The sequence below is a fragment of the Arvicola amphibius genome, chromosome 1 (assembly GCF_903992535.2).
Source record: "Arvicola amphibius chromosome 1, mArvAmp1.2, whole genome shotgun sequence".
NCBI lineage: Eukaryota > Metazoa > Chordata > Mammalia > Rodentia > Cricetidae > Arvicola > Arvicola amphibius.
In genome coordinates, this window is record NC_052047.1 from 30,286,891 (window position 1) to 30,308,484 (window position 21,594).

General features: G+C 43.4%; 1 protein-coding gene across 8 annotated transcripts in view; it reads left to right on the forward strand.

Annotated features, from left to right (window-relative positions):
- The window catches only part of Fryl (FRY like transcription coactivator), a 232,418-nt gene that overhangs the window by 142,086 nt on the left and 68,738 nt on the right, over positions 1 to 21,594 (forward strand). For 6 of the 8 annotated variants that reach the window (XM_038321732.1, XM_038321751.1, XM_038321741.2 and 3 more), the window contains 13 exons: positions 1,178 to 1,222; positions 3,961 to 4,064; positions 4,335 to 4,443; positions 6,238 to 6,324; positions 8,091 to 8,262; positions 8,656 to 8,788; positions 11,763 to 11,870; positions 15,842 to 16,079; positions 17,141 to 17,326; positions 17,628 to 17,714; positions 19,026 to 19,294; positions 20,090 to 20,303; positions 21,173 to 21,297. In XM_038321732.1, coding sequence (XP_038177660.1) covers positions 1,178 to 1,222; positions 3,961 to 4,064; positions 4,335 to 4,443; positions 6,238 to 6,324; positions 8,091 to 8,262; positions 8,656 to 8,788; positions 11,763 to 11,870; positions 15,842 to 16,079; positions 17,141 to 17,326; positions 17,628 to 17,714; positions 19,026 to 19,294; positions 20,090 to 20,303; positions 21,173 to 21,297 — 1,877 coding nt within the window. The remainder of the gene's footprint in view (positions 1 to 1,177; positions 1,223 to 3,960; positions 4,065 to 4,334; positions 4,444 to 6,237; positions 6,325 to 8,090; positions 8,263 to 8,655; positions 8,789 to 11,762; positions 11,871 to 15,841; positions 16,080 to 17,140; positions 17,327 to 17,627; positions 17,715 to 19,025; positions 19,295 to 20,089; positions 20,304 to 21,172; positions 21,298 to 21,594) is intronic. The other 2 variants (XM_042054758.1, XM_038321781.1) reach the window with 1 other exon arrangement.

A 21,594-nucleotide genomic window follows, 5' to 3' on the forward strand; every position in this document is an offset into this window, starting at 1 on the left:
ATCCACAGTCATCCAGTTTTATAATGCTTGCTGCTTCTGGTCTGCCATACTGTCCTGGAATGTACTCAGAGGGATGCTGAGGTTTTAAGGAAGCATGTTGGCTGTAGTTCTGGGATATTAAGAGACATTATGTTCCAGAGTCATTAGTATAGCGAATTTGCCAGGCACTTAGAGCTATTATGCAGCCTTTAAAAAAAAAAAAAGAAAGAAAGAAAAAAGAAAGTACCGTAGCAGGCTGAGGCTAAAGACTCCGGCTAAAGTGTTGGAGCACGAGGACCCAGACTAGGTTCCTCAGAACCCATATAGATGTTGACTGGGCACTGCAGCTGCCCTATAACCCGACACTTGGAAGGTAGAGACATGGGACTGATCAGCAGAACAAACTGGCCACCTAGACTAGACCAGAACAGCAGCTTCAACAACTGAGAGACCCTGACTGTTGCTTGGGTAACATGGAACGTGGTGGAGGAGGACTCCAGAAGACAGCCACAACCCTGCACACACCCACCCACTCATGCTCACACACATGTGCCCTCCACAGGCAGACAGTCTCCCAGAGACCCACGCAAAGAGCCTGTTCATAATAGCATGGCAAGTTGTTAGTTTGGTGCTCACAGTGGAGTGTGGGCTCCATCACAATAAATATGTTCCTCATGTTGAGAGATGCTGCTTCATTTCCACTGAACAGTTCAGTTTTAAATTTTTGTCTTTTAACAAGAATATGGTAAATATCTACTCATTTATTTTTAATCAGTTTAGGTTCAATTGGTTTATGAATACCATCTTTAAAGTTTCTGTAAAGTTACTAAGAGACAGACCAAATAAAAACAGCACAGTGATTTGCCCCCAATAGTCTTTATGTAGTTTCTCCATTTGAACTTAACCAGTAGGCCGTTGGGAGAAAAAGACAGTAATGAGACATTTTAGTTTTCTCCTAGCTTGAGTGACATAGGCCTGCTCTAGGACACCCAAATTTTGGGACTGTTTTTTTGTTTTCGTTTTGTTTTGTTATTTTGGTTTTTTTTCTCAGCATTTCTGGCCACTGCCTTGGAAATGTCAGATTTCTTCTAAATAGAGACCTTGGTGAGGAGCTGCCGTTGTTTTGTGCTTATTTTCATCTAACATGCATGTGCTGCATCTCATGTTCATGTTTGCTGTCTCACGTTGCTTTATTTAGATGCCATCTAACAACAGTATCAGAAAACAAATAGAAACCCTGCAGGTGAGTTGTGTTGGCGTCACCAAGTAAAGTATCGCTTTATTTCCTCTCAGAGCGGCCTTTGTTCTTGTCCTTTGCCCCTTGTTGCATTGCATGTCTGAAGGATTTACCCCAACCCGCTTTAAGGTGGGAGCCGCGCCCACAGAGGGCGGCCTCTTCAGAAGGTCTGCTCTTAACTGCAGCCCCAGATGTAGTTTAGAGATGGGGGGGAGGCGGAGGTTGATTCAGGGAGGTCACAGGTTTTACTACAGTGTTTAGCTTACATCATCCAACTGTTGTAAATGAAGATATTAAAACAATATAGTCCAGTGAAATTAAGGCAATAATAGCCTAGGTTTTCCAAATGGTCTTGATGAATGGGTTTTTAAACTGTTATCCTATTGGTTTAGGTTTTCTAACAAGGCAATTTTTTAAGTTCATGTTAGAGAAAGAGGAATATGCATATTGATGTGGTTACTGTAGAGATCATGGTTGACTGGTGTGTCTAACATTTAACATTTAACATTTGTAGAATGTTAAAGTCCTTAGACTTCTATAATAACAATATGATTAATCTGATTGGTAAAAATTTTGCCTAGAGAATTAACATCTTTGTTCAAGGCCTGGACCAATTTAGAATATTTTTAGTATTCCAACATAATACAGCAGAATGAATGAATTAGATCCTTCCTATCTCCCTCCCTCCTCTGTCCTTCCCTTTCTCTCTCCCACCATCATGAATTACTGTTGTGATTTATACAGTGCTCTGTTTTCTCTGAATTTCCGCAAATGTGTGATGTTACATAACCATCATCACAGAGTCCTTCAGAGGGTTTTTAAAGCTAAATTGTCCTCTCTGCTGTCTCTCTTCCCTATCTTCTTAATTTCTTGCTGACATCATATTGTGATGTCTGATATATCAGATTTAAAGGGTAGGAAGGAAAGCTGTGTTTTATTGAAGACATTATTACAAAAAATTGTTTATTAGACTAGTAATAGTCAAGAATTACTTGTAACTTTGGTTACTTTAGTAGCAAACAGAAAGCTACCCCAAGGGGAGTATTTGAAGTTTGGGATTATGATGGATCCTGCCCATGGAGCAAGGGATTGGTATTGAGAGAGAGCATTTGGATTTTCCAGCCTTAAATTCTATCAGATTTTTATGTAGGTATATGCAAAATCTCTATGGTCTCTAGTGAATAAGTATATTACAAAACATCTTCCATCTCTTTTGCAATGCTTTTAATTATTTGTAGCAGATGTTTATTATTCTAAACCTTAAAGCAGAATAGATTGCTAAAGTAAACAAAAGTAATAAAGTAAAAAAAAAATATTTTTAAGAATTCTTGCTGAACATGGTATCACACACCTTTAATCCTAAGAGACAGAGGCAAGTAGCTCTGAGTTTAAGGCCAGCTTGGTCTGCATTGCTAGTTTGAAGTCAACCAAGCAGAGCTTTGTAGGGAGACTGTCTTAAAGAGTCTCTTTGTTGAGGAGCCTAAAAGAGACATACATGATCTAATCTAGATGAGAAGTAGAAAAAAGACAAGATCTCCTGAGTAAATTGGGAGCATGGGAACCATGGGTAAGTGTAGAAAGGGAGGGGAGGAGAGAAAATATATATATCTCAATAAAAACAATTTTTAAGAAAGAGTCTCGGGGCTGGAGAGATAGCCCAGAGGTTAAGAGCATTGCCTGCTCTTCCAAAGGTCCTGAGTTCAATTCCCAGCAACCACATGGTGGCTCACAACCATCTGTAATGGGGTTTGGTGCCCTCTTCTGGCCTGCAGGCATACACACAGACATAATATTGTATACATAATAAATAAATAAATATTAAAAAAAAGAAAGAAAAGAAAGTCTCTTTGTTAGTTTCCATATTTAATTGCTTAACAATATAGAACTCTTCTAGAAAAAATTTTTAAAAATACAGATTTTTAGGAGTCAATAAGCAGATATATAAGTGTTTCCTGCTACATTTTCAAAATTCATGCTATCTCATTGTATGAGGGTGAAGAGTGAAGAGAAAATTCCCTGATCAAACTGGTTGAAATAAGAGAGTTCTCTCTTTGTAAATCATAAGGTAATTTGAATAATGTTCTGATTTTACATAGAGATTAGGGATGGTTCACTTATGCTGAGTGAACACTCTTCATGCAGCAGGCCCTGTTCCCAGGGCTTTGTAGGCTATGATCTTCTTGACCTGGGAGGCAGACACCATCTTGCCTCCAGTGGAAGCTGAGGCCATCACAGCACAGACAAGTGACGAGAGGACACCCAGGGCCTGGGTGTGGAGTCCGATCTCTGGTCTAGCGCCTCTCACTAAAATGTGCTCGCTGGCATTTGGTATTATTTCACAAAGTCCAGTGACTAATACTATTTGGTATTTCCTACTCGATCTGTCTATGGGTTGCAGATAAATTAAAGATTAGCAGTCCCTTGGTTGTGTCCGTATTGTGGTACGAACCCTGTATCAAGTAGTTTGATGATATGTGTATCATTTTGAAATTTTCAGAAATGTTGATAGAAGGCTAATATTTCATCTTCTTTTAGAGCATAATGAAGAGTTCGGGCACTTTAGTGATGGTCACTCTGACCATCTGTACTTAGCACAGCTAAATATAGATTGGCGTATTTAAACTTCTTAGACTGGACAGAGCAGGAAGGGTCGGGGCTTTCAGTTGTCAGAGAATGTGTTTGATCTTACATGTTTGCCCGTGTTCTTAGTAAGATTATCCTTGTTCTCTTTTGTTTTTAAACAGAATAAAGACCCTAAAATGTCTCGAGTTGCACTGGAGTCTTTGTATAGACTGCTGTGGGTTTATGTAATTAGAATAAAGTGTGAGAGCAATACTGTAACCCAAAGGTGAGTGCTGTGTCTTCACGTGCATTTAGAATAAAGCCTTGGCAGGCATGGTATTGCTAAGAGGTAAGCGTGCGCGTAGCATATGCAGGGCTCCAAGCTCTAGCCTCAGTTCTCAAAGAAATAAGCAAACGCTTGTTACCATCAGACCGGTGGAATTGTTTCAGAGCATTGCGGAGAGGGGTCTAAATCCCCTTGATGTAGGAGCAGGAGGAGTTCTGCACGGGTGTCATTATGATCACTTGGTCATTAAGTCTCCTCCTCTGCCTCTAGTCGCCTGATGAGCATAGTGTCGGCGCTCTTCCCGAAAGGCTCTCGCAGCGTGGTCCCCCGTGACACCCCTCTCAACATATTTGTGAAGATCATCCAGTTCATTGCTCAGGTGGGCGCTTCATCTCATTGGTCCTCTTGCACAGGCTGGTAGGGGACAACCATTTTAACAAATGGTGGTTTGTATTTTCCTACGCGTTTTGAGGTATGTTTTCAAAAATACAAACACTACTCAAGAGTGAAAAAGAAGTATATTCAGAAAGTTTTCAAAAGAATACAGGACTCTGATGTTGATTTTGCATGTGACAAGGGATAGACACATAGGTAGACACACATTTAATTGAGGGAGGGTTGAGAAAGTATGTGATAGTCCTAATAAAAATGGCGGGAGAGATGGCCCAGTGATTAAGAGCACGGCCTGCTCTTTGAAACGTCCTGAGTTCAATTATCAGCAACCACACGTCTGTAATAAGTGAGCCCATGAGGCCTTCCCATCTGTCTTCCAGCATTAGGATTATCGGAATATGCAAACGCCTTAGCAGTTTTCTATGTGAGTGCTGAGGATCTGAACTCAAGCCTCACACTCATGCTGTGAACCCACCAAGCCATCGCCACAGCTCCCAATCTAGATTCGTAAGCACATATGCTAGAACCTACTATATAACTAAATCAAAGGGGTCTTTTAAGGACTAGAGAGAACTCACCAAAAACTTCTAGGACGGAAGAAATCCATTCTCATCCAAGCCAGGGAAAGTATCGTGCTGTCAGGGGGCTGCCACTTCAGTCAGAATGGAAGAGCTTTGAGAGAGGAGCCCTCCTCTGCCTGAGGACCCTACTGCTTCTGCTGTGCCTCCACTGCTCGGATGGAGACCTTTCTCCCTGAGTGAGAGGCGGCAACCTCCTCCTCTCTCCTCGTCTCCACCCCTTCTGTGTCCACTACTTCGTAAGGCTTGTGTCCCTGAAGCGTTCCTGGGATATGTAACGTTAGCTTCCTAGCCTCTGCGGAATAGAAAGTTTATTAGGAGGGTATTGAATGGACTTTGTGGGAGCCGTACCAAGGTCTCAATTGTGTCTCCCTTTGGACATCAGTCATGTGAAATAAGTACGCGTTCCTTCTCAACTCAGGGAAATGCCGGTTCCAGGAGATTCATTATATTTCTTGTGAATGAAGCCAGATAGTTTAGTTGAGCCATAATCAAATTATTTTTTAAGATTTATTTATTTATGTATTGAGTGCTCTATTCGCATGTATGCCTGCATCACAGAAGAGGGCATCAGACAGAAGAGGGCAATTGGCCCCGTTACAGATGGTTGTGAGCCACCGTGTGACTGTTGGGAATTGAATTTGGGATCTCTGAGCAGCCAGTGCTCTTAACTGCTGAACCATGCCTCCCGCCACATGTGGGATTATTTTATTAATTAATAATTATTATATTATTTGTTTTATTACAATAAGGGGGAAAAGGAACTTTTAATAAAGCGAATGCACCTAGAAGAAATGATAATTTGCTGAGACTAACAATGCAAAAGATTAACGGACAAGGTTCTGTTTGGTCTTGTGCTTAGGAAGCTGTTAAGGTGCATTGCTCACCCTGTCTTATTTCTAGAAGTGGACTGTGCACTCAGTATTTCTAGACTGTCTGTGAGCCCTGTACCTCGGGCGCTCATGTGTCTTTGATAACTTTTTTTTCCCATTGAGATCCTTTGCCAGGGTCCTTCCCTGTCCTGGCTGCCCTCTAGATACTTCCATTCTTGTTAATTCATATATATCTGTCTTGTGTTCATTTGGATTTATAGCCTTTCTAAGGGCAGAAATCTATTGTTTCCAATATATATATATTTCTCAGCTTCTGTTACATTCTAGCAAGGTACAATGATTTACTAATTAATTAATTTCTTCTCTTAGGAACGTTTGGATTTTGCAATGAAAGAAATAATATTTGATCTTCTCAGTGTCGGAAAATCTGCTAAAACGTTCACCATTAATCCAGAGGTAAAAATAAAAACTTACATTGTAGCTGCAATGATGTTTTCGTACTGGGAGTGGAAGTTAGTCCTTTTGGGGGTTATGTGATCCTTGACACTCATCAGTCTGTTTGGGGGCAGTGTTGGAATCTTTCCAAGTTTTGAAAATAGATAAAAGAAACTATTCACCCACTTGCTCCACCACACGATAGAATGTTCTGCTTCCTTCCGGGTCTCTGTGAGTGTATAACTGTGGCTCTGACACTCGGATGTGTGAATTAATGGAATACATCAGTACTTTGTTATACCTAAAAACGAGTAACACTTCAAAGTTCTGTCTTATTTACTTAATATACGTAAGCAGATATTTTACTTTCTTGTGTCCTGTACTGCATTGCCACCCAGTGGGATGCCTGTCCCTGCTTTATTAATCTCTGGTGCGGGTCACAGAGAGTGACATGTGGGGAGAGACAGTGGGATGCAGGTGGAGAAAGGCAGAACACTTACTGAACAAGGAAACGTAGAGAAGCGGTCGGGTCTGGGAGAAAGCTCAGGCGTATCTAACTTAGCATTTTGGGACTTCTAAGACGTCAGGCAGATCTTAAAGGAATGCAGTCAGTGGGGGCGGCTAGGTACAAGTGTTTGGAGTCTGGAGTGGGCAGTGATCGATGCTGTGTAAATCTGTACTTTCTGTGGGAGAGGATACAGATGATGGGAGGCAGCTCGGGAGGAGCCTAGAATAGGGGTAGAGGTGACACGGCCAGGAGCACAGAAGTGGCAAGAGGTGGAAGTATTTAGGAAAAAGAGTTCCTGATGCTGCCTGTGCTGCGGGAAGTGAAAGAAGATCCCTGATGAGGGAGACATGCTTCAGGGAAGCGTTGTGAGGGGTGTTTATCCCACTGATACCTGAGACACATGCTCTGCTTCAGGGTTAAGGGACGTGGATGTATTTTAAATTGAAAAGTAATACTGAGAATAAACAAGATAGGAGGGCTCCATGCTCTAATGTTCTTGGAAGTACAAAACCCCTTGTCTCTTTACTGTTCTGTTTCTGTGAAAAAAACACCATGACCAAAGCTACTATAAGGAAAGCGTTTAGCTGGGGGCTTGCTCACCATTTCAGAGATTCAATCCATTATCATTATGGCAAGGAACATGGAGGAGTAGCTGAGAGCTACATCCTAATCCCCAAATGAAAGGCTCCAGGTTTGGTATGGGCTTTTGAAACCTCAAAGCCTACTCCCAGTAACACAGTTCCTCCAACAAGGCCACACCTCCTAATCCTTCTAATCCTTTCAAACAGTGCCATTCCCTGGTGAGCAGGCATTCACATACATAAGCCTTTGTGGGCCATTTTCATTCAGACCTCCACATTCATGGACCTCCACCAAGTCCAGGAGGCCACCATCGCTCACTACACTGTGAGAAGGGGGGGGGGGGACGGACAAAGGCCATGTGTGTGTCAGTAGATTGCTGTGACTTGTGGAAAGAGGGTTGTTGATGTGGTTTCTTCTGTGAAGAAGAAAAGTGTTCTGGGGGGGCAGCTGAAAGAGTCATGGAAGTTGAGAAAGTGCAGAGAGGTGTCAAGTGAGCCTTAGCGACAAGGAGACCCAGTGACCCCAGAAGGGCTTGGGTCCATCTGGGAATCTGAAATCACAGTAGATTCTATTGCCTCGGCTGGTTCACAATGTCAGGTAGAAAGATTAGATTCCTTCTGTCCTTCTTTCTCCCAGCCCCTTGGCATATAAAGTGCATGGCCCTGATTTCTTCCTCTTGGGTCTGTTTTCTCTGAAGAGGATGAACATTGGCCTCAGAGTCTTCCTCGTCATCGCGGACAGCCTGCAGCAGAAGGACGGCGACCCTCCCATGCCCACCACAGGAGTCATTCTTCCCTCAGGAAACACCCTTCGTGTGAAAAAGATTTTTCTCAATAAAACCTTAACTGATGAAGAGGCAAAAGTCATAGGTTAGTGGCAAGTGGAATGGATTAATTGCTTTGGGGATATTGTTTTGTGTAAGTCCATAGTCAAATATAAAGTGCATCCAGCGCCCAAGTGTGCACAGTCATCCAGTGATCTGCTGCTTATGTTTGGGTGATGACTTTAGTATTCCTGTCAAGGGTCTTCTTGTTCAGATGTGTCTCCCCACAGGGTACTGTTGAATCTGTTCTGTCCTTCACATCTGAGTTTGAGTTCTCTGCATGATTTGTGTGCAGTGTCCTGAAGAGCGTGTCACAGTTGGAGCATCTTCTGATGTGACAGCAGCAAGCGCTCTTCATTGAGAAATGGATGGGTTGTTATTACAGTCGGCCATCCCGTATGAGTTTCTGACAATATTGTGCCTGTGCTCTCCCTCTCAGGAATGTCGGTTTACTATCCTCAAGTAAGAAAAGCATTAGACAGCATTCTTCGACATTTGGACAAAGAGGTTGGGAGACCCATGTGTATGACCAGTGTGCAGATGTCCAACAAGGAGCCTGAAGACATGATTACGTATGTACTGAATATATGCTCTTTTGTTCTCAGTGTACACAGGAATGCACATGTCAGTGGCTGGTTCTTACGCGTTTTTTGTACATTTTCTCCTGGACTTCTCACATGTGGCCCTTTGCTGTAGTTTTAAATTCAGAGATTCCTTCCACAAGCTCCATTTAATTGTTTTATGTGATGCCGAACTAGTGAAAATAATGGAAGTCCAGCAATGATCACATGAATAATTCCCACTCACCACAGACAGACATAGTACTGACTTAAGTCTAACAAATGGTTCCACATACATATTCCTGCTTTCATAGAAAAGAAAGGGCCAGGAGTCCTGCATATCTGGGCTCTTGGGTTTCCGTCTAGGAACCAGAGGACACAGAAGGAGTAATGTGTGGGCAGCCCTTTAGAAACCGACCCGTTTCACACCCCAGCCCCATGCTTGCGAGTTTTCATTCATCGTTTTTTCTCTGCAGTCTTAGGAACTTCCTCTCCACGGGGTGGCATGTTTTATGATAGCTGTGCCTCTTGTTTGCTAGCAAGCTTCAGTATGACCTATAAGGCAGATTTTGGATGTAAATGCAGTTTGAGATAGATGCACTGTAGGTCTTAGAATACCCCATCGGATATTTCGCTTTCTGGGATTATCTAATATATGGCCATCTTACACTGCTGTGATGCAGTGGCCTGAGAGCTTTCAGATGCGAAGGTTTTGTGTGTTTGACTTCCTCCCAGACATCTTCCTCCTTTTCACCACAAGTACTCTTGTATTAACGTCAACAGTTTACATCCAGTTCCTCCCATGGTCTTGTGAGAGCCTCAAGTGACTGAAGTGTCTGTCTGTCCCCTGATCAGCTTGCTATTCTGTGGCTCCTTTTATGTTTTAGTTTGGATTTCTCTCCCCGTGATCTTTAACTTTAGCAATGACTTTAACTGATGAAGGGAGACTCGAGATGGAAACAGTTTATGACGTACAGGTTTCAGAGACCACCCAGAACTCCTGGACGCCACACTGAGGCCAAAAAGTGTGTCTGAGAAAAGGACCTAAGGCTGGTGTCTGTGGGGGCCAGAGTGTTTCCTAAACAAATGCCCCACGTGATGCCTTAATTCAAGAAGCAGCCACAAGTTCCAGGTCACACTATGACTGACAGTCAGTCACTGTGGCGTGTCTGCCTGCTGCATTTGGGCACGGGGGTCCCAGGGCCAGTCAAGCTGTATCTAGATGGTAACACCCAGATGAATCACATTTGTACCTGGTGGTGAGAGATCATCAGGGGTCTCAAGAAATAGCCTCACGTTTAGAGAAGATTCTGGGACAATGTGAAATTCTAAGAATTTGCCAAGTTTTTTTTTCCTTCTCCATTTTCATCTTCGTTGACCTCAGCCTCTCTTCTTTGTTCACTTTTGCAAATGTCACATTTTGGGGACAGGCACACCTCACAGAGTTCCACACTTGACTGTGGGCATGAACTAGTTGGCAAGTGCACACTGAGGAGTCAACGGCAGTTTTGAATGGCTTGGTGTGCCTGGCTACCCATTCGGGCATGCTTCTGTGGTTTATCCAGAGCCTTGCAGACCAGAGAGCCAGCAGCAGCATTCACGCCGTTATTGTTGACGTTCAGTAGCTGCACCTTAAGCCACATCTAAGGGATTTGTGTTGTTCATCTTGTGGTCAGTCTGATCCATGCGTTGCAAAGTCACACACAGCGACAACTGTATAAATATCTCTATAACAGAGACTGATCCGAACTCTTAGAACCTTTCGATTCTTTTCTGCATGGGGATTGCTGCTGGGCAGCTAGAAACCAATAAGAATGAAGTAAAAGTCAGAGACTTTCCTTCAGACACAGATCAAAATGAAAGTCGGTGCCACAGAGCAACCAAGTAAATTTGTGAATAACTTCAAGAAACTGCTGTGGGTGGTGAGAGTGTAGCTCAGTGGTAGAGCCCCTGTCGAGCCTGAATGAGGCAGTGGATTTGGCCCTTAGCATCCTCTCCATCATAGACACATATATAGTAAAATTAAATTATATTAAACATCTGCTGTTCAGGAGGGCCCTGGATTTTAAAACATCAGCGCATTTAAATGGCATAAAACCTAACCCTTTATACACGTGTGCATCACAAGAGAACAGGAAGAAACGATATGGGTACTGACATGAGCACGCCTGATGGTAAAACTAAATGATTTTAGATATTTGATAATATCAACACTATATTAGTTACTCGTCTTGCTACTGTGACAAAATACCTGGCCAAAGCAACTCGAGGAAGGAAAGGGTTATCTGAGTTCACCGCTTTAGAGTATGGGTCCAAACTATAAGCACACCTCACGGAGTTCTGCACTTGACCGTGGGCATGAACTCAGTGGCAGGTGCACACTGAGGAGTAGTTGGGAGGTTGTGGCAGCAGGAACTCGAGACAAGCAGTCACGTGGCATTCACAGTCCAGAAGGAGAGTGTTTCGTCTTAACTCGCTTTATCTTTTCTGAGTAGTCCAGGGCCCTAGGCCGTGGAATAGTGCCTCCTCCATTCACACTATGTCTTCCTACCTCAATTAAGCCAGTGTAGGTAATCTCTCAAGGCATGCCCCGAAGCTTTCGTCCCACGTGATGCTGCGTCCTGTGAAGTTAACATGTTAACCAGCACACAGCTAGTTATAGTAGTAACTAGTATTTAATATGTTTGTAGATAGCTAAGTTCAAATTAAATAAAATCGTAAGTACTTGAAATTAAGTTGGTATGAATGCTTCCTAATTAATGAGGTTAATTATTTGCTGTCAGTTCCCTGAATGGTCTCCATCCTTTCACTTAGGCGTTGGTGGTAACTAGCTGCTGGGTCCATATGCATTTGTATGTGCCCCCTTTCTACAGGAACCATTAGCCTTGGGTCCCATCTTTGGCAATATAATTGCTAAATGGATTTTTCTAACCCACATGATATATACTTCTTACTCTGTTTTGGGATTTTGTGATACATTTTTCAGGGGGGAAAGAAAACCCAAAATCGATTTGTTTAGAACATGTATCGCTGCGATTCCAAGGCTGATTCCTGACGGCATGAGCAGAACTGACCTCATTGAGTTGCTAGCAAGGTGAGTGACGTCACTGTTAGCCTGGTGAGTGACATTACTGTCTTGCTGTCTTCACTACAGAGGTGGCAGCAGGTACAGTTTTGCGCTATCTGATTTATTCTTTTTTTTCCTTTTTTCTATTTACTCTTTTAACTCTCATCTTTTATTACCCCCACTCAAAATTGTAACTTCTAACATTCTTCCACATCTCCCCTAGTCCCTATTTTCCAGTTTCCTGTCAAGTCATAGTTCATTGATCTTTATGATAAATATCCCTTGCATACGGGTCTCATTGATGTTTACTTCTGTGGTCATTCAACATTTAAGGTGGTTACTATTGTGTGATTTTTTTTTTTTTTACCCTTTTGGCTTTTGGGGGAGCCCATAACCAACTCCCAAATAACTCACACATGGAGGCTTATAGTTATGAATGTCCGGTCTTAGCTCGGCTTGTTTCTTGCCAGCTTGAGTACCTTTTCCTTCTGGACTTGTATCTTTCTTACTTCTGGATATTTTTCTTTGCTTCTTTCTCCATGGCTTGCTTGTATAGCTGGGTGGCTGACCCCTGATATCCTCCTCTCCTTGTTCTCTTGCTTGCTTCCCTTTTCCTCATTTCTCCTTCTATTTATACTCTCTGCCTGTGAGCCCTGCCTATTCTCTCTCCTGCCTCGCTATTGGCCATTCAGCTCTTTATTAGACCCTCAGGTGTTTTAGACAGGCAAAGAATCACAGCTTAAACAAATGCAGCATAAACAAAAGCAGCACAACTTAAAATAATACTCCCCAACAGGTGAGCAAAACCCACTTTAGATTTTTTTTGTTATAGGAGAGCTTGCCAAGTTTAAGTATTCACATCCCTCGTGAGGCACCATGTAGTTCTCGAAAGTGAATTAAGAGCATAACTAGCTTAAATGATGTTCCCTAGCCTAATTCCAAGGTAAGATGGCAGCCTTTCGAGGCTCTACTGTGCGTACGCCATAGGGGATCGTGCAGTTAGGGGTCAGCACACTTTCTCCACAAAAGACCAGACACTGACTATTTCAAGGCTTTGCGGATCATGCCGTAGTCCAGTGGTTCTCAACCCATCTTGTCGGGGTTGAACGATCCTTTCCCAGGGGTCACCTACAACCGTCAGAAAACACAGATATTTACATTATGATTCACACCAATAGCAAAATTACAGTTAGTAGCAACAAAAGCAAGTTACGGTTGGGTCCCCACAGCATGTGGGACTGCATGAGAGGGCCGCAGCGTCAGGAAGGTGAGAAGCACTGCTGTAGTCTCTCTCTTGTCTGCGTTCTCCCTGTAGCATGACAGGAGTGAACATGACCAGGCATCTGCCTGGAATTAGCCCAGAACCACAGTTGGCTAGCCACACCCTAGTGGGAAGCCAGGCAAAGCGACTGTTCCCGACCGCGAGTGCTCAGCTGTATTGAAAAGTGTTTACTGGTTGCTGGGCACTCACCAAATTGTGTAAATAGTGACTAGATTTCAACAGCGACCTGTTCCAGCCCTGGGTGGGAACATCTGGCATTTCACAGGCAGGCCGCACCCTCTCGAGTGTTGGGACTACGGATGGAGTGGTATTTGTCTCCCGTGTCCCGTGAGGAATGTAGGAGAGAGAGGGTTTTATCTGGAACCGCTCTCTCCTAGTCAGCCTCGGCAATGTTGTTCTTGGCACTGAATTCAGCCTGAAGTCTCGCGCGTGGTATTCAAGTACCCGACCCCGTTCTCTAGTAGACATCATGCGTACATGCATTCATGTGCTTCATTTTGTAGCAGGGTCTCATCTCAGTACGCTGTCCAGGGTGGCCCTGCTCTCCATCATGCCTGGCAGGCCTGAAACTGGGAATCCTCCTGCCGCAGACTCTGGAATTTGATGTTTATGCCAACAGCTCAGCTCTCTTTTAAATTTATCGTGGTTAGATGTGCGTGTGTCTGATGGGGGTGTGCGTGCCCTGGCACAGGTGTAGAGTTCAGAAGACAACTTTTGTAATTGGAGCTGCTCCCTTGCTCCCGCCTTTGTGTAGGCCCCACCCCACCCCGAGCCATCTCCCAGCCCTTCTCTCTTAATTTTTGCCATAAATCATATTGCGGAGCTATATGCTGTATGTTGCTACTGACCTCTCAGCACTAAAGAGTTAGAGGCAGGAGCATTAAGAATTGGAAGCTAGACTGAGTTACGTAATGAGACCCCGTCTCCAAAAGAAACCCAGAGTTTAGTGGGATTAGAAAGTTGGGTCCCCATTAGGACCCTGAAGGGTTAATTGCAGCCTTCCTCCTGAGGAAAGGAGAGAGCAGTTACTGTCAAATCTGTTCTCACTGGTCCCTACTTGACCTACTTCTCTGTTGAAGGCGATCCCACAAGATGAGTATCCTGTGCCACCCCTCTCACCTCCCCCGGAATGAAGCTGCCCCTGAGAAGGTCAGGCCCCCCGAGGAGGGGAAGAGCCTGTCTCTGAGCAGTGAACAGCAGTTGGATTGCTGCTGCTTGCTTTACTTCTTCCCCTGCAGCTGTCATCTTTTAATTAATTTACCTCCATGTCTAGAAAGAGTCTAGAATATGCTGGTTTGGAATTATAATGTCTAACTCTTCCTTACTCAAAAATAAGGGAAACCAGCAAAGAAACAACAAGAAGAAGGGGCATGTTGTAAATTTATAGACCTCCGTGAACTCTCTAAGGAAAGATAATCCCTGACTTTAATTAGCCAGGGCCCATTGTCATCTCCTCTGCACAAGGAGTCATTAACTCCGGCACATAGATCCTGAGTTACGCTGACTGGTGTGAGACTCAGTCACAGATTTAAAGGCTGGGGAAATCACTAGTGTGGAAAGCAATGTCACTATGTTTTCCACACTAAGTTGCTTGGTGTCACCACCGAAGACGGCACACTGAGCTCGGGAGGTGTAGAGCCACCGTGTTGACTGTGGTACACTGAACCTGCTGCAGCTGCTGCACGGCTTGCTACTGAAATCTGTGCAGCTGCAACGGATGTCTCTTTAGCTTCTCCGTCAGCTGAAGGCTGGCTTAGCGAAGACCAGATCCGAGTTCAGCAGACTGTTGACACGTCCCCTCTTAACCACGTAACGCCTCCTCTCTCACTGTGGCTAACTCTGTCCTTCCATGCATGCACGGAGCGTGTGCTTTCTAACTTCCTGTTCCTTTGAGTCATTTCTAACTTCAATGCCTTTGCTTGCGTTGTCAGCCACTGAAATAATCTTCAGCTCTAGGTCGGGAGCTTGTGTTCATGTGGTGGCTTGTGTCGCAGCTTCAGAACTACATCCCCTTTTAATTTTATATATCATTTTCTCATATTGTTAAATATTCTGTAACTACAATTATGATCATTGTATTGAAGTCTTTATAAAAAGTAATTTAACTTTTTAAAATGTAATTAATATGTTGAATTATTGAGCCCTCGCTCTATGGGGCCTGCTGGGCTGTTGCGGCTTTTTTTATTTTCAACGTGTAGACCTTTTCTTATGTTACTCCTAGTGTTGCTTCCATTTTCACCCTCAGGAATGACTTGTTGATTCTGTCTAGATCATTGCCTCTGTGTTGAGCTATTTATGTTCATCTTCTGCTAGGATCCTGTGTAGTTGGACAAATTTTTATTGATTGTAGGAGAGCACTATAAAGTATGTTAAGGATGGACGAAGTTTGAAATCGATTTCTGACGTCATCTGTATTTCTGCACAGCAGCCTGTCAATTAAATTCAAAACTTCCTATCCTGAACTTTAGCAAAAACATCACTGATCATGGATACATTCATATGAAATTTAAACTATAGACTAGCATAAAAAGAGCAAATATAGGATGGCAAAGTGAACACCAGCCCCATCTTCATATCCGAGAGCATTTGAAGGGACGCATAGAGTGTCTTTAGGTTTTAAGGACAGAGATTTGTGCTCAGGTATCTTGGCTGTAAGTGTTACTGATGACACTGTGTTTTGTTTTGAGGCTCGCTAACGGGATTCTGTTCTTGGTAGGCTCACGGTCCACATGGACGAAGAACTGCGGGCGCTGGCCTTCAACACCCTACAGGCGCTAATGCTTGATTTTCCAGATTGGCGGGAGGACGTGCTCTCCGGATTTGTGTATTTTATTGTTCGTGAAGTGACTGATGTCCACCCCACTCTTCTTGATAACGCTGTAAAGATGTTGGTACAATTAATAAATCAGTGGAAACAGGCAGCTCAGATGTATAACAAGACCCAGGACTCCCAGGTACCACTTGCTCCAACATTGCACTTTGTGTGTGATCAGTAGTGAATGATCAATTGTGACGCTAATTGACATAGATTGGCTCTCTCAAGCTCTACAGTCGTTACTAGTTGTAATGGCCTTCTGTTGATGGCAATCCCTTGTGCCCTACTTTGTGCTCATTCGTGTGTTGGATTCCAAGTGCTTGTGTCTAACCTTTAACCTTCTTCATTTGGTAACAGGTTATGTTTTATCAAGCATAGGGTTTATAGGGTGATTCTTACATGAAGGTGTTTCAAAGCTTACATATGAAACCTTTGTTAGTCTGTCACTTGGGTTGATTGTTTCAGCAAAGGGACCAGTTTCTTAAGTGCACAGGTGTACACCTGGTTGCCTTATAACACTGCAAACACCGTAGAACCCTGGAAGCTCAGAGTTGGATCATCCAAGCTGCCCGGGGGCCTTTATGAGCCTAGAAATCCCACACTGAGCACAGCTGCTTTCAACAAGGTCCCAGGTGATGCTGTGTGCCTTAGATATGAGAGCCAGCACTCACATATGAAAGACGCAGTCCAGCCTCTCGTATCCCATCTGTAAACGCTATACTGAGTGACGGGTGATGGTTGCAAGGTCACAAGGGAGTGACGACAGTCAGGCACGTCCTATTTAGACTGCCATTGGGATACTTCTCTCTTTTCTTTTGTGCTAATATGGATCAATTGAGCTCTGAACCTCGTTCCTCCTACAAGGGCCTTACCACCGATATATATACCAAGAACTGTTCTTACTTCTTATTATCAGAGCAGGTCTCACTAAGTTGCCCAAACTGGCCTTGAACTCACTCTGTATCCTGAGCTGCCCTGAAACTTGTGGCCTTCTTGCTTCAGCCTCCTGAGTTGCTGGGAGGACAGGCTTCTGCCACCAGCCCCAGTCCACACTGTCTGTGAATGCCATTGAAATCCCTTTGGCCGAGGCAGCCCTGTTATCAGAATGCTTGTAATATGCTTTACTGATTACTGCCTCTCTTCCAAATTCATCCATCTTTTTAAAGGTTGTTTTTAAACTTTTTTTTTTTTTTAATCAAGCATGGTATCGCTAATGGAGGTCCTCACCCCCCTCCTCTGGAAAGGAACCCATATTCCACTGTGTTCCATGTGGTCGAAGGCTTTGCCCTGGTCATCCTCTGTAGCAGTCGGCCCACCACCAGAAGGCTAGCTGTCAGTGTCCTTAGAGAAATCCGGGCTTTATTTGCACTTTTGGAGGTTCCTAAGGTAAGGTTTAGTCATCTCGTGAACGTGTTTGAGACTGTCCTGCTGCCCGTCCGCGCTCCATGCAGGTGGAGTTTGTGTAGCCTGCACACCACGTAGCCTGCACGCCACGTAGCCTGCACGCCACGTAGCCTACTTTACGGCTGCATGCCAGAGTGAGCCTGCTGCAAACCTGCCCTGCCCTGCCCCCACCCCACCTGGCCCTGCTCCCTGGTTCTTCACAAGAGCGTTAACTTGCGCTCTGCTCGGCTTCGCTTCCTTACGCACTCCTTGCTTGTTTAGATGCACGGTCTCTTTTTTACAGGGTGACGATGAGTTAGCCATCGACGTGATGGACAGGCTGAGCCCATCCATTCTTGAGAGCTTCATCCATCTCACAGGGGCCGATCAGGTAACTGCAGGAATCTCTGCTCCATCTTATTTTGGGACTTAAGGCAGGTGAGCACACATCCATGTGTCTCCCTAACAGAGGCAGTGAGTTAGACTGTATTTCTCGAGCAGATAAAGGGTTTAAAGTGATGCGTGCTTATCCTCTGACTAGTTCTTGTTGCCATAAAAATCAGTTTCTCGTTGTAAAATTCTAGCCTTTCCGATCTAAGACCTTTCCCTTAAGTGTAATGTCAACGGACCATGATCTACTGCTGCTTACTGGTTATGAACATGGGAAGAAATACTCTTTAACCAAAGGTTTTTTCAGTGAATATTTTTATTTTCTTTATGAAATTAAGTAAATAGTATGTTAAAATATAGAGAAACATTTTATCAGCAAAATGTTACGGAAAAAACTGATAGTAAAAATGTCTTTACTTTTTCTCCTCTAGCCCCACCCCTTTACTCCCTTTCCCTCTCCTCTATTTTCTGTGCTTGGGAGAGAACCCAGGACCATATCCGGTCTGACTCAGGCAGACTTCTTTTGGTCTTATGGAGTGTCAGTAGGGTTGGGTGGGAAGTCAAGTCAATACTCCAAGGTTGATATAGAAACAACTCTGAAATTTACTGCTTGCATTTTAATTCTCCTATTTTGGAATACATGGATGGAAGATTTATTTGCATTCTGCTCAACACCTGGTTCTTATAACTCATCTGTTATACACAACCACAGGCAGGCAATAATAAAACTTTATAAGCCTAAGACATGATTTAAAATGTATACAATTAAAAGAATTGTTTTGTCATTGACTATGTATTATGGTAACAAATAGAGTAATAAATGACTTATAATAATGCATTAAACAATGCTTAATGAATAAAATGAAAAAGTATTAATTTTTTAAGATATTAATTTCTTTAAGAGTCTGAATGTTAAGGGAAAAATATTTAAGATTGTGTGCCTTAGAATGTGAGTCTGCTCACATTCCAGGCTGTTCCATTTCATCGGGATGAAAGTTAATGGTTTTTGTTTCATTTCTAAAGAAATGAAACATTTCATTTCTGTGGACTCATGAAAGTTGAGTATCCACATAGGAATTACTTAGTTGTGGATGTCAGCCTTCTTGGTCCACACAGCCTTTTGAGAATAATGAAAGCTGCAACATATCTGTCTTGAGGAGAAACTCATGGGAATCTCAAAAATTCACCACCTCCTCCAGCCTACTTACCTTCCAGAAAACCCTGATCTAGTCCACGTCAGGCATAAAGCACCTCAGATACAAAAACTTGGAAAGCTACTCAAATATATGATCATTGTTTGCTCTCTTTCTAGACTACTTTGCTGTATTGCCCCAGCTCGGTTGATCTGCAAACATTAGCCGAATGGAACTCTTCTCCCATCAGCCACCAGTTTGATGTGATCAGTCCCTCACACATTTGGATATTTGCACATGTGACCCAAGGCCAAGACCCATGGATTATAAGTCTCTCCAGTTTTCTAAAGCAAGAAAATCTTCCTAAACACTGCTCTACAGCTGTAAGCTACGCGTGGATGTTCGCGTACACAAGGCTGCAGCTGTTGTCCCCCCAAGTTGATGTAAAGTAAGTCCTTTGCATAGTCTATTTTTAAACGGATAGCCCGCTTTCGAGAGGCATGCTTTTGGAAAGTGACAGACACTGGAAATTCTGTAAGTCGCTATGCTACGTTGCTATCTTGTGGAGGGGGAGAGTGATGAAGAATGTAGCGTAGACTCACAAATACCTATTTTATCTACTCTGTCTTAGAGGATAGGCTTCATTCATTTCTCCCTTTGATCCGTCCAGAAAGTCTGAGTGCTCGCAATAAAAACTCTATGATAACCATCGCCTTTAAATTAGTAGACAACTTGGCATTAGTTATATGAAAACTTTCTAAATGCCTTCTGCCCTTGATAGTTGCTGAGGAGTGAATAGTCACTGTTTTTTTTAGGGCCGCTAGCACTTGGCCCAGGCCACAGTGCATGGCCACTGAACCACCCATGTGAGCAGCAGGATGAATTGGATTTGGTGAGGGTTGTTGATAAGGAAGACATAGTTGGGCTTTTTTTGTTTGTTTTGTTTTTTCAAGACAGGGTTTCCCTGTAGTTTCTAGAGCCTGTCCTGGAACTAGCTCTTGTAGACCAGGCTGGCCTCGAACTCAGAGATCCGCCTGCCTCTGCCTCCCGAGTGCTGGGATTAAAGGCGTGCACCATCACCGCCCAGCTAGGAAGACATAGTTGGAAGGATGACAGTGTGATAATTGGAATGATTATAAACAAAATGAATATTTTCAAATAAAATATTTAAAAAATAAAATAGGTATTATTTAAACAAAACATGCGATTTCGGCTCTTATTTATTTGTTTGTTTGTTTTTTAGTAGCCCCATCAATGCAAAGAAGGTAAATGCCACCACGAGCAGTGACTCCTACATTGGCCTATGGAGAAACTACTTAATTCTCTGCTGCAGTGCAGCAGGCTCCCCGTCTCCCTCCCCGTCCCCCTCGTCCTCAGCATCCACAGGCCCAATGAGATGCTCTCCTCCTGAGACGCTGGCGTCCACCCCTGACAGTGGCTACAGTATCGATGCCAAGGTGTGTCTTCCTCACCCTCTGTAGTGTTCCAGTGACTCCACGAGAGGGACATTTTAAATTTCTTCTCGTGAAAAACAAAATAGAGAGGTTGAAGATTATATCGCTCATGTGTCTCGGAAAATTCTTTTTTTTTTTTTTTTTTTTTTTTTTTTTTTTTTTTTTTTTTTTTTTTTTTTTTTTTTGTGGACTCCTGGTTAGAATTAAGGACAGAGATTTTGTACTGGGAAAAATTGACCTTGTACATAAAAATAGCATATTGAAAATTTTAAAGTGTTTCCCCTTAATTCACTTCCCCTTCTACTTCTCACTGCCAGCAGGAGTCATTCATTCATTTCTTGGTTTTATGAGACAGGTCTCACCCAGGCTGACTTAGAACTTACCGTGCTGGCTCAAACTTCCGGTAATCCTCTTGTCTCAGCTGCCTCAGTACTGAGATTACAGAGTGAACTGCTCCCAAAATCACCCTCTAAGTAATTAAATGCTTGTTACAAAATTTGCCTAAATCACACAGTGACAATGGATACTAGAAAGAGCCGATAAATCGATTTTATGAAGGACAGAAGAAGCCGTTGTGTGCTTGAAGGAAACTTAAGACTAGGGTGTCAGAATTCTGTTTTTCTTAGGTTTATGGATCAAAAGGAACTTGCAGGACGCCGCTGGGCCAGCCCTTCAGCTTGTCTAGGTTGCAGGACGCCGCTGGGCCAGCCCTTCAGCTTTTCTAGGTTGTCTGTGCTGAGACTGGAAGCAAAATTTGTTTACCCCCAAAATGTCATTTACTGAATTGTATTTGACCAAAGATGGTTAAATGTCAAGTTATTTGGTTAGATATCTAATTGTAAGTGGCAATTCTGATTTTTTTTTTCCTTCAGATTATCGGCGTCCCCTCCCCGTCAGCCCTGTTTAAGCACATAGTTCCAATGATGCGCTCTGAGAGCATGGAAGTCACAGAGTCCCTTGTTCTTGGTCTTGGCAGGACCAACCCAGGAGCCTTTAGGTAATCCTCTTCTTTGTTCTTCTGCGCGCTAGAGAAACAAGTGTGTTCATAAGAGAGGTGGGGTGGGGTGGGCTAGAGGTCTTGGCTCACAGCTGCACGCCAGCCCTGGCTTCTCCACTGAGTCACTGTATTCCAGCCTTCTCTTGTCTATACTGAGCAAATTAAAGCTTTATCTTCTCCACAAACTTGTTCTCCTGAAGTCAGCACTTTTATATAAGTGATCAAATCGTGGGTGGATTTTCTCAGTCCTATGCAATGAGCACATTTTCAGTTTAAATCAGCATAAGCCAGGTTCTG